Raw genomic sequence first — 12,338 nt, 5'->3', positions numbered from 1 at the left:
TAATATTAAAAAATGTTGGACAATACCCAGCCCTAAAAAAGACTAAAAATGCTGTTGGCAACATTAATGCAGTTTCAATAACAACATTAATGTTTAGCTGGTTTAATGTTTACTGTCTTCATCTAAGTTGCTAAACATGCTAACATTTGCTAATTACTTGTAGTCTAGTCAGTTTGAAGATGTTAGATTAAATGTTAAGGGAGCCATAAAATCATTACAGTTCATCCTGAGGGGGACATGATTGGCTGCACCAAAATGTATGGCAGCCAATAGCTTTAGAGGCATTTCACTTAACACCACAAATGTCAACTTCATGATGGCAGCAGAAGAAAATTCAGGGAATCACCAAAATTATTAGTATTCACCTGCTGTGAGGAGTGTAAGAAATTTGCTCCAGTCCAAATAGTAAATTATAATGCTTAAAAGTCCTCCTCTGGGTATCATGAATATCTATGCCAAATCTGTTCCAATCAATTCAATAGACTAAATGACCACTGTGGTTGAAACGACAGACAAATTAAGCAATTTACACGACACTGCTGTTGTTGAACTGCATCGCTATTGAGGCTAAAATAGTCATTAAATGTTTAATGAGGTAGTTTTGTATATGCCTGAAGGATTATCTTCAAAACTACAAGAACTCTGTAGCAAAACAAACACCAACACATCATCTCCTTGCAATTAAGTATAATTCTGGCAAGTAAATAACAAGTGTTTCTCCTCATGTTAAACCTCTGCGAATTAGGACAACATTGACGATAGGGCTACCGGCGATGTATCATGGCAGAGTGTGTTCGAGGAGGAAAAGAAGATGTCAGCTCTTCTCTCGCTTTGGTTCCAGCATTTTACAAGCCAGCATCGCCTCTCAGGGATTTCATCAGCATTATAAAACGTATTTGATCATGGCCATTTATAGATGAGCTGACAGCATTGTTCATAATATTGCAGCAGTGGCAAGGTGCGGCTGCAGAGGTGATCTGTGATTTGTTTAACTCCTACGGCACTAAAACATAATATGGCCCACACCCCTTGTGCAGTACCTTTTCTAATTGCCTAGTAAGTTTCAGCAACACCAATGTTGCGTTGAACTCAGACTTAATTTCCTGGTGTGACTTTGAGCGGAACATCTTCATTACCACATGTTTTCATAATTGAAGGCAGAAGCTTGTAAAAAAAAAAAAAAAAAAAAGGAATTCTGCTCACTTCACTTGCAGCGTTTCCTTCCATAAAAATGTTAAACTGACCCTGTTAATGCAAGATAGGCCACCAAACTATTAGTGAAGGCCACATGTTTTGAGTATATATATCCATGTACTGCATCATATTACAGCCCCAAGGCACTTGAAGCATCACTGATAAATGATCAATATCTACTACTCTCCTTTCATTTTCCTAACAAACCACTTCAGCTCGATGGCTGTGTGGCGAGATGGAGAATGGGAGTGTACAAATACCCTGGAGTGCATAGTTGGATGAGAGCCAGGAAGTAAGGATTAGCCCTGTGGACCTGCAGTATATCCACTACACCAACAACCTCTTCCTGAGCTGATTAGACAGTAGGCTGACATTTTTTAATATGAATCCACTTGTTTGGTTTTTATCTGAGTATTATTGCAATAATCACGCGCTAAGAAGATTTACAAAAGATTCAAAATACTCAAAACCTAATTGGGTTTCCAGGTCAAAGGACATGTAAACAACCAACTGAATTTTATTTCTTTTAATAGTCAAGCTGGAATTTGGAACAGTATGTATGTTATACTGCAATCAGAGACTACATTTTCTATTTTATTATTATTTTGCTGGCTTGGTGTGCAACATTTTGGATACTTCCTGTCTGCTGATGTTTTGTGCTTCCAAAAAAATAAAGTGATCTGACCAGTTCAAGATTCATCCTGGGTTATAAATGGTTGGCACCTGTTGGTCGCTTGAAAAACATCCGAAATGGGATCCAGGTTTTAGAGCTGGAAACATCATTACATCTGCTGGGCTGTTTAAATCATGTTCGTAATGGATAAAACTATCTCACCATTCAGGAGCTTTTGATCATATAACACCATCATATTTTTAAGAAGTTGTTTATTATTGAATGGTAGATCTTCAGATTTCTCTTGTCCACGTTGGTTTAAACGTTAAAACTGAAAGCTCATTGTTGATTGAGATAGTAGTTAAAAAAAAAAACCAGTCTCAACCCAAGGTCCATTTAGTAGCAGCTCTGGAGCTTTCAGTCACATTGAATGATCTTTCTCTGGAGGTATATTTTTTCACTTTTTAGGGGGGAATGTGAAGGACTTCTCATTCATTCATTTTGGCTCCAAAGGTGACCATTATTCTTGACTTTGGAAACAACAGTTGAGGAAACAATCTCACCGCAAAGAGAGGAAGTTTGACTAATGTGATTGAAAGGTCCAACTTTTAACTGGAGCTTGTAATGAGATATTTCTTTTGCCAACTACCGTAGCTGAATAATGAACTGTAATTTCAAAATATTCCTAATGGCAATATGTAATATAAACAATTTATTTTACACCATTATTAACATGATGAATTGTGTTTAAGGTAGTTACATTTTCTTTCCACAATTCAATAAGTTTTGAGGAGAAGGAAACCAAGTATTTTTTTTTCCTGTGGCTGGATATCAGATTGCTTTCATGTTGGAAAGGTTTCGTATTCTGGCTTGTACACTGATTGTCCACCCTCTGGAGTAGTCATGAGATTTCGTAGTGTGCGTTTCATACACAGTGCTTTCTGAGCCAGGGTCCTTGTGTTCAGTTGTGTAGCTGATGGCGAGAAAACGGCCTAGTCTGCCAAGACTCATGCCTTCGATGACTGACGCAAAGCAGCCAGGCCTTAGGTTGTGCAAAAGCCTCTTCTGTGTCTCTGTTTTGAGGGGGTGGCCTTGAAACAACCACCCTGCTCAGTCATAATCATCTTAAGCAAGCTGTGGACATTGTGTTAGAGCTGTGTTAAGCATGTGTGATGTGCTTTTTTTTGTCGGGAACAGGATAACGCCCCTCACGCCAACAATGGATGAAATCACAGCTGTGGGCTTTGGGGAGAGGTGTTTGATGAAAAACCAGCTCCATCTTTTGTCAGTCCTTGCTATTCACACTACAATCGTGAAGCTAGAATTGTTTTGAAAATACTCTGAAGATTTTAACCGAGCGCTCCTGGGCCCCAAGTACTTGGCAGCGGTAGCTTGTGGCATTTCAAACATTTCAGTTTGATGGGTCATCAAGAAGACGTAGCTAAATTCCTCCATGCTATCCTGTGCAAATGAAATTGGTCAAGCTTTTGGCGAGTACAACTACAACAAGTAACACAATACCCTTTCAGAGCGTGACAAATTATGAGAGCTCCTCGGCTGTACCAACTTATTCCCTGAGCTCCATTTGCCCCTGACTCTTGCCCTCTACCAGTGTGGATGAGGAAGAAACTACTCATCAGTGGATTTAAGAGCCTGCTGATGTGTAAAGCTGAGGTTGAAATGGTGAGTAAGGGCTGAGCAATGGACTAAATGCAAACCCCGGGGCTTTTGTAAGAATATTCCTTTTATGGGGTCACTCTCTGCGAAGACTCCAGTGGGGAAGAGTTGCTAGAGACGTGACTAAGGCAGCAACAGAGTTTTTGGCAGGCAACGCTGTTCAAATAGTGGTTGGACCTACACAGAAATGAGCCTGTCAGCAATCGGGCTAAAAATAAGAAGTCCTTAAACAGAAAGGCTGCTTCAAAGTGCGTCTATCTCCTCTGTTTAGAAGAACTTAGGATCCAATCAGCGATAGTTAACTGTCCTCAAGTGTTGAGGTGCTCCAACCTGGGCCTGCTGCTTTGAGCTGGGAATGCTTAAAACCAACAGGGGATTCCCAAATCACAGCTGCTTTCTCTTGTTGGAATGATGTGTGAAATGTGTGGGTTTCTTCGATTGTGGTTGTTGTTTTTCTTTCTCTCTCTCTGCCTCTTTTGCTCTTCTCTTCTTTTCCAGGCATGGTCATTGATGGTTTGTGGAAGAGGGGAGAGTTAAAGGGGGGGGGGGGGGGGCATTGAGCAGTGAGTTAGCAGCAGTGTGCTCACCGCCCACTCCCTCTCCCGTCTTCCTCTCAGGCTTCCTGTGGGATTGAAGAGGAGTATGGTTTTAACAGGGAAGGAGAAGGCACACAAAAAAGAGGGGAGGTGGTGCTGCTGCTGGTGGCGGTGGGAGGGGGGGGGGGTTGTCTTGGCTAGGATGGGCCTCAATAGGAAGAATGTCTGGACATTAAAGAGGAAGTGGGTTTGAATGTTGGAATAGTTTAGGGGAATGGTGGGTGCATTATTGGAATTTAAATGGGGCTGGAGTTGTGTGAGTTTTGAGTAACAGGAGTGGGATTGTTTGGTGACTTTACAGAGCACTAATGGACTTTCCAACCAGGCATAAGGGAGAATTGCTTGATCATTTGGGCCATTATTTTGGGCCCATCATATGTTCCTGTCAGCTCGAGAGAGAGAAAGGAGCGCAGCTGTGTTTAAGTCTACTTGGTGCCCAGTAATTTATGCCTTTTTTTTCAATGCGTCGTCTATCATATGTGGTTTATTTATCTCTCCTGCCATGGCTATAGCTATTGAGTAATGAATACATCATTGACTATGGAGATAAATATGCAGTATGTTGATTATTCACAGTGTTAGCTCAAACAATAACTAGAATGAATGCAATGAAAGATCCTCTTGCAATTCAGTAACTACATAATGAATATTCTTCTAAAATCAGAGTCGGAAATGACAAAAAAAACATACTTTCTTTCTTACTTCTAGCAAAAAAAAATGTAAAAACAAACTTTAAACTCTAAACTTACATATTTTCACTTTATATATTATCTGTGTGTGCATCCAGGTGGACATTAGTGTTTATTTGAAGTTTTGTTTCAGATAAATTGAATTCTAATGCTTCTTCCACACCAACAGGCCAACCAAGAATTATACCCACGCTCATATTGTGTTTGAAAGGGTCAACCTGTGTTCCTTGATTCAGCTTGGTGACCCACATTTTGAGATGGGTCAGATAAGGATCACTTTCAATGTGAATGGCACCACCCAGTTTGCCAGGTTGTTCTCCCCCACCTGTTTCCAGCCTGTGAGTTAATTGTTTTGACCCAGGTCCTGTCTGAATTACTATGACCAGGGATTGACCCGTGTTAACTGAATTGGTTTGGATTGACAAAAGAAGGATTGAGCGTTGATTAAACGCTGCTCATTGCTTTGAAAGAGGTATAATATTTGCTCTCTTTTAAGCTCTGTTTCAATCTCACTTATATTGTCATTTTACTCTGTAACAGCTAAATGCTATGTTATGTTCATCTGTTTCATGCTAACGCTTTCTGTGCAATTTTTGTTGCTCGGCAGGTAGTGTACAAAGACCTTATTATAGCTTGTTTTCTGAGAATAATAATCATAAGTTGTGAGAGTGTTTCAAAACAGCAACGTTGTGGGCCAACAAAAAAAAAAACAATGAGCTGAAAGACACCACAGCTGTTGGGAACTGCTCAGTTGGGTGATATTTCACCCCTTTTACAACATACTTTGTGATCTGACCTATTGTTCATATAAAAAAAAAAAATGGATTATCTCAACTTTAAAATAGTTAAAAAAAACAGGTTTTTTTTCAAACTGCTTTCCATTGAAGATCAGTGACACACATGTATCAACACAGACAAATCTACATTATATTAAGCTGTCAGTTTTCTTAAGCCCATCAGACCGAAGACCGAAGATTCATGACAAGATGATCTAAAACCTGCAGCTACTCGCACTTCTCGGGCCTGCATCATTCTGAAACCTGCCAGTTTACACCAAAGCAACGAGACGAGACGGTGTAGCATCTCCATAGCAATGTCTCTCCGTACTTCAGTTTTAACAGCCAGCTTTTCAAGCCCTGGACGGAATTTGTAGCATCCTAAAGGATGAATGAGGATAGTGACAGTTGCATTTCTAGTAGTGATTAAACGGCAAAACCATAAAGAAAAGGCTGCTTCAACAGAATACCCAGAGCGCTTATACAAATTTATGCCGGTAACTAGAGACTGGAGATCTCCTCTGTTTAGTCACAGTCTCCCATCTTTTTCTGGAGCAGTTTTATCCTTTAGAGGAGTTTATGTCTCCTTTAATAGGCAGAATAACACAACACAAAGCTGAGTCGCAACTGGGCCTTAAGATGAAAACTGATCCTGGTTCTTAAATGAGGTATTATCATGGACTGCCTTAAGGTCTCAGAAATGCTGATCACAGTATGCAGGACTGTGAGTATACATACTTTTTTTCCTGTGTTTGTGCAGAACCTAAATCCTCGGTTTCCTCAAGCTGAGGTGGAGAGTAAACATTATGATGGGCCCAGCCGCAGGTATCTGGAGTGCCTCGGGTAACTAGTAGAGAGCACTCATCAGCAGCGGAGAGTAAACATCAGCCTTTTTGGTCTTTATTTGGTCACTTTGCTGAGCTTTTAACAGACTAAACTCCACTGACTGGGCTCAAATTTAGGCAGGGTCGGCAAGTCTCGTCACTGGGACCGAACTGTTTAGAGGACGTGTGACGTGTTCAGCTGGATGCTTAATTTTCTTGTGGTCTACAGCTGACTACTCCCATGTCTTGTCCCCGTTGTTAGCCTTCAGGGAAAGGTCATCCATGTTCATACATCAAGTGTAAAGCTGTACACCCTCTTTTCCACAGTTTGACCCCACAGCCTGCTGCCGATGTCCCACATCTACATCCCGGTTAGGAAAACCACAAACCACTCCTGACTCTCTTTTTTTTTTTCTTTTCTTTTTGGTTTCCTTTCCATCGGTTCTCCTTCTCAAATAGTACATTAAGTTTGATTTAAACCCTCCTCATGTCCTCCTCCCATGGAGATGACAATCCTCTACCATCTGGTTCAGCATTGCTGGGTAGCCATCTGAGCTGACCCTGTGCAGAGATTTAACTTCCTGAGATGTCAGAGGGGCTTGTGTTGTTGCAGTCACTGGGGATAGGGAGGAAAAGAGTGTGTATGTGTTGGGATGGGGTGGTGTTTTTGTGGGGGGGTATCCTCCGGTCCTTTACTGGCCCCTTTTTCTTTTTCTGAGGCCCCAAGATGTTTTCTCTAAGGGATTGATGCATCTCCCACGCAAAGGAAGATTGCGTTTCCCCTGAACAGAGAGCAGGATATCAGGAATTTTTAAGCCTTTAACTACAAAGCATGTTTATACGAGCGCAGCACACCACCACAGAATGCACATATAACTATTCGTACTGCTGGTTTGGTCTTTATATGGCATCTGATCCCTCACGTCCTGCTGAATCTCAGCCAGTCAGAAAATATAAGAGGAGGAAGTATTAGCTGAATGCACTGAAAGAATCAAGGAAGTGGCCTTTTTTTCCCCCATTCATTCACTGATAATGGGGCTTTGGGAGATTTATGCATCCCTGAAATCTGAAGGTTTGGAAACTCGAGTCACCGCAAACCCGAGGAATCCAGACTTTAAACATATTGTGTGTTTATTTTACCCCCTTTGTATCATTATTTTCTTCCCATGCACTGGCATACATATATGAGGGGGTTAACAATAATTTTATGTCTAAATGAGGGGATTAATCTTGGCATCGATTTGTTATCAGCAGAGGAACACTGCTCATTGAGTTATGTAAGAGACATTGCTGTAACACTGTTGACATGGGAGAGAGAAATAAACAAGTCCTGTCAGTAAGCATCACCGTTTCCCTTTCATCATGTATAAGTGTCAGAAAATGTAATTATCCGACTCTGGATGCAGCGTAATTGAATCACAGGTAGTGAATGAGAGGAAGAGAAAGCAGCTGTTGTGCGCAGAAAGGTATAAAGCATTATGATTTAAATGTATAGCAGATGGCTCACTGTGCCAAAGGAAACCATTAAATGGGTTTCAGAGTTTTGTGCCGCGTCCCAGGACAGTTCGGTTTGCATTTGTGGACACAGTATTTCCTCAAAAGGGGAAAAAATTGAAAGGTTTCATCCGAACATGTAAATGAGACCTTAAAATGTGAATTTATGGCAGACTTAGTTTTTTTTTTTTTTCCCTCCTTTGGATGGTTCTGATACTTGACATTGTACACTTGAACTTGCCATGTTTAGTTAATATGTCTCAATTGTTTACTGTAAATTGTTCACTGACTTTTTGCTGTACAAGTTTCTCATCTTCAAAGTTGAAAAAAAAGGTTTTCATTTCATGGTTTGGTGCCAATGCTGCTTTTGTAATGAAGTAGAAATACATACTAACACAAACATTAGCAGAAATGCAATCCAGAACAACAGTCCCTTCAGTAAATGCTGTAAATTTGGAGGTTTTTATAAGGAAAAGTTTTCAACTTTGCAAAATTGCTGTTCATTATGTTTAAAATCAAAAATGTTAAACTACTCCTTTAATTAAATTTGTTGAGAGACACTGTCAGAGAGAAGTTTCAATAAAAATGCCACAAATAGTAATTTTTTAGATTTTAGGTTGTGGCGTATTTTATTGAACGGCAGCATATTAAGAGGTTTTCCTGTCATTTTGCACTTTAAAAAGACAATGAAAGTAAAATTGAAGCTTATATATAGCTATATAGTTATAGAGCAAAATCTTGAGTTATTAGCCTCAATTTCCAACTCTTGCCTTGACTCTAAGAATCGAATGTGAATACTAAGCATGAGTGCAACATTTCTTTGGAAGACTGAGAGGAGTGCATCTCTTATTGTCCAGTATGTACTCTCTTTGGAGGAATACACTTATGTTGGAATTGAACAATGAGCTAATTATTTCGCATAATAAGCTTAGGCAGGTTTTTTTTTTCTGTCGTTGCACAGATCCTGTAGCCTCAAGAAACAAATATCTACCCACACACCCTTGACTTCCAGCACTAGTCCCCAAGTAAACATCAAAAGAATGATATGCAACCAGCTTAGATGACTAATGTTTGGGTTTATCGAGTCTTTTGTCTCCATCTGACTTGGTGCTGATCAACGCAGCTCAATCCAGAGAATGTTTTGTGTTGCTCGCAGTGCTGCATGCTTACACACATGCCAGAGCACACACCCTCGCACGCACGCACACACGCACACACACACACACACACACACACACACACACAGACACACACACACACAGACACACACACACACGCACACACACACACGCACACACACGCACGCACACGCACAGTCCTGAGGCAGAGATATACCAGCCCAGCCACTCCTTGCTCCTCCAGTTACCTCCTGGACATTGGGTGACGACAATACAGCTAGAGTAAGTGAAGCAATCTGTAATTAGTCTTTGTCACAGTATCAGCTACGTCACTGGAAGCCCCACCCCTTGTTCTTGCATTTTAGCAGACTACAGCAGACAGTAAGTTGCATTCAAGAATGTTTGAAACTGAAAGATGAGTCAAGTCCTATGGGAAAAAAAAAAAAAGGTTTCCCAGTAATTTCCAGTCTCCAGGTACTGTGACTGCTGTTTTGCTCAGTAAAAGTTGTGCAATCTTTAATGTCACATCATTTTCATTTGGAGATTGTTTTGTTGAAGAATAAACTAATAATTTAGGTCCAATCATGGGGCCATTTTTTTTAAAATTTAACTTCTATGTTTCTCTAGCCTGAACTTGTTACTCTCTTGTGGTTTGCAGCCTGATGAGGAAGTCAGTTTATGGTCATGGAATATCAGGTCATTTACCACCTGCAGCAGAGTTATGAAATCAACAACTGGACAAGGAGTGTGTTTACTGTGGCTATGCGCCTGCTTGCTTGAGCAATCAACAGTTTTTTCTGAGCTTCAGTTGGAGGAAGTTTGTTGAACCTTTAGTCACCTGCCTTGCTCTGGCTTTACTGCTTATCATAACTATTAACAGAGTAAAACAGGAAGCAGACTGTATGTCTGCAGCTGGAAGGTATACATATATGTAATGAACATGAGAAAATTAATGAAACTAACTATGAGCAAACTGTCATTCGGGATGTTCAAATCGACTTTATTAATATTCACAGCTGCAAAATCATGACAACCTTTTGTTTATTACAGTTTGGTTTCGCAGTCTTGAGTAATAATTAGGAGGCTAATTACATCTCACATGGCTCCTCTAATTAAAACAGTCAGTTTGCTTTTGCTCATCTGCCTCAGTTGCTCGGGCGGCTGGACTGCAGGGTTCGTGTCAGGGAGATCCCTCAGGGACAAAGTAATCAGGAGGAAGAAGAGGTAGGGCGTTACACAGCTGTTTGTGCCTAATTCTCACTGATTAGCTTCTTCTTGCTGTTGGTGTGTGTGTGTGCGTGCGTGCGTACGTGCGTGCGTGCGTGCGTGCGTGTGTGTGTGTGTGTGTGTGAAATCAACACAACAACACAAGTAAAATTCTCAGTGGAATTAAAGAAAAACAATATTTGAGGTGACGGATGATAGGTCTCTCTTCTCAATTTGGCCAATCAGATATGCCTCAGTCAGTACAATTATGTGTGTCGTGAGGTGTGTCTCTATTTAGAAGTGGTGATGGTTCCTTCTCTGTCAAGAACAGACATGTTGTGGAATGTGACTCGGGCATTACACCAGCACTGTAATTTCTAACACATACGAGGAAGAAGTTTTTGTTTTTTTCTGACGTTTTGCTTGAATTAACTCCTGAAACTCTTTAAACTTTAAAGAAAAATATGAATTACTTGCTTATTAAGTGTGCGTGCAGAGTGTTTGCGTGTGTATGTGGCTGTGTGTAGGATGGGTGTCGGTGTGTTTAAAACAGCTAACTCCCTATTTTATTGCCAGTCAGAACCTGTCTGACTAGCTCGGGATGACTGAACACGCTCCCGGGAAGATGAGCTCTTCTCTCAAGACACATTCATTCAGAAAAAGCCTCTTGTATCTTCACTTATCAGTATTGCTGCCTTTCTTAAGCAATTGATAGAGCGACCCTGATAATGTTGTCTGTATTCGACAACATTATCAGGGTCGCTCTATCAATTGCTTTGTTGTTTATGGAACTACAAACTCAAAAGTACATTGATCAGTATTAGCTTTAAGTCCCACCTTCTTATTTAGTCGAATCAAATTTAGATATGCTTAAACTAGGCTGAAGTTATTGTGGCTGTTATTCATTATGAGATTTAGAGATCTGAGTTCCCCCCAAGAAAAGCACTCCACTCTTCTCCTGGAAACTGTGTCGCACCAGATCTTTCCTCTGAACTACAACAACAGTGTTAGAGATTCTGGTCACTCGGGTTGTTTGAAAGATTGAGGCCTTTTGCCACTATAAATACAGCCAGCTCACTTTGACTCAGGAGCCAGAACTTACTTCGTCACTGAGATTTCATTTCCGCTGGAGATGCAACTTAACTTGGATCGGTTATTTTCACATGAAATCCGGCCAAGTTATGACTGAAATCACAAAGATACACACACACACACACACACACACACACACGCACGCACGCACGCACGCACGCACGCACACACACACACACACACACACACACACACACACACACACACACACACACACACACACAAAGTAAAATATGAACCAGTGTGTTACATAATTAGTGGATGTCTTGGCTGATAGCACTGTGGGCCTTGGATAAATGCTTTAGTGACACAGCAACTTCAGATGATTTACAGTTTCTATCTCGTGTTTGAAGTTACATTTAAATAAATTATATTTTTGAATTTTTTTTTTTTTTTGTCTTCCCTGCAGTATGCCAAGGCATCACCAACCGTTTAAACCTTCTGGGTTCTAAAGAGGACCACTACCTGAACATGGTGAAGACCTACAGTAACTGCACCGTGGTCCTGGAGAACCTGGAGATCACCTACATGGAGCATCACCGGGACCTGTCCTTCCTTAGGGTAAAAACTCTGCACTCTGTTAGCTGCTGAAGTTAAGCAGGCACACAACAGACTGGAGACAGTTTCTGTTATTTCTGAGTTGTCTCTTTGGTGGTCTGAGGTCAGATTTGCAAGCAGTCTGATCTGGATCTCTCGCTTCGGTTCAGATAATGAGAATCAGAGACGAGTGAGTGCGTATGACGGTTCCGTGCTTTTATGTTTATGTTTCTCTGGTTGGAGCTTTGCTTAAACCCCAGATGTAACAACAAATTTGTGAAAACTGGGCAGATGTGATGAAAGACCACACACATACATGCAGGCTTGCACACAAACACAGAATAGCATACAGTCGGCAGGTGGGATGCAGCAGTTCCAAGGGTTTAGTTTCCTCTCAATATGAGGCGACGTGTCTTATAGGACTTATCACTTCTTAAAATCACCTTCACTGTTCTCTCTAAGCAGTGACATCTGTCCAGGTGTTATCATCCAGATGAGAGAAGCTCTGAGTTATGCCAATAT

At 40.9% G+C, this 12,338-nt stretch overlaps 1 protein-coding gene across 2 annotated transcripts in view; it reads left to right on the top strand.

The window, feature by feature from the left end:
- The window catches only part of egfra (epidermal growth factor receptor a (erythroblastic leukemia viral (v-erb-b) oncogene homolog, avian)), a 41,307-nt gene that overhangs the window by 8,373 nt on the left and 20,596 nt on the right, over window positions 1-12,338 (top strand). For both annotated transcript variants that reach the window (XM_069157647.1, XM_069157646.1), the window contains exon 2: window positions 11,689-11,840. In XM_069157647.1, the coding sequence (XP_069013748.1) occupies window positions 11,689-11,840 (152 nt within the window). The remainder of the gene's footprint in view (window positions 1-11,688; window positions 11,841-12,338) is intronic.

This window comes from Embiotoca jacksoni, unplaced genomic scaffold (assembly GCF_022577435.1).
Source record: "Embiotoca jacksoni isolate LCO1_2020_lvr unplaced genomic scaffold, fEmbJac1.0.p SCAF_22, whole genome shotgun sequence".
In the NCBI taxonomy this organism is placed as follows: domain Eukaryota; kingdom Metazoa; phylum Chordata; class Actinopteri; family Embiotocidae; genus Embiotoca; species Embiotoca jacksoni.
This window is presented reverse-complemented; position numbering and strand designations above follow the sequence as displayed.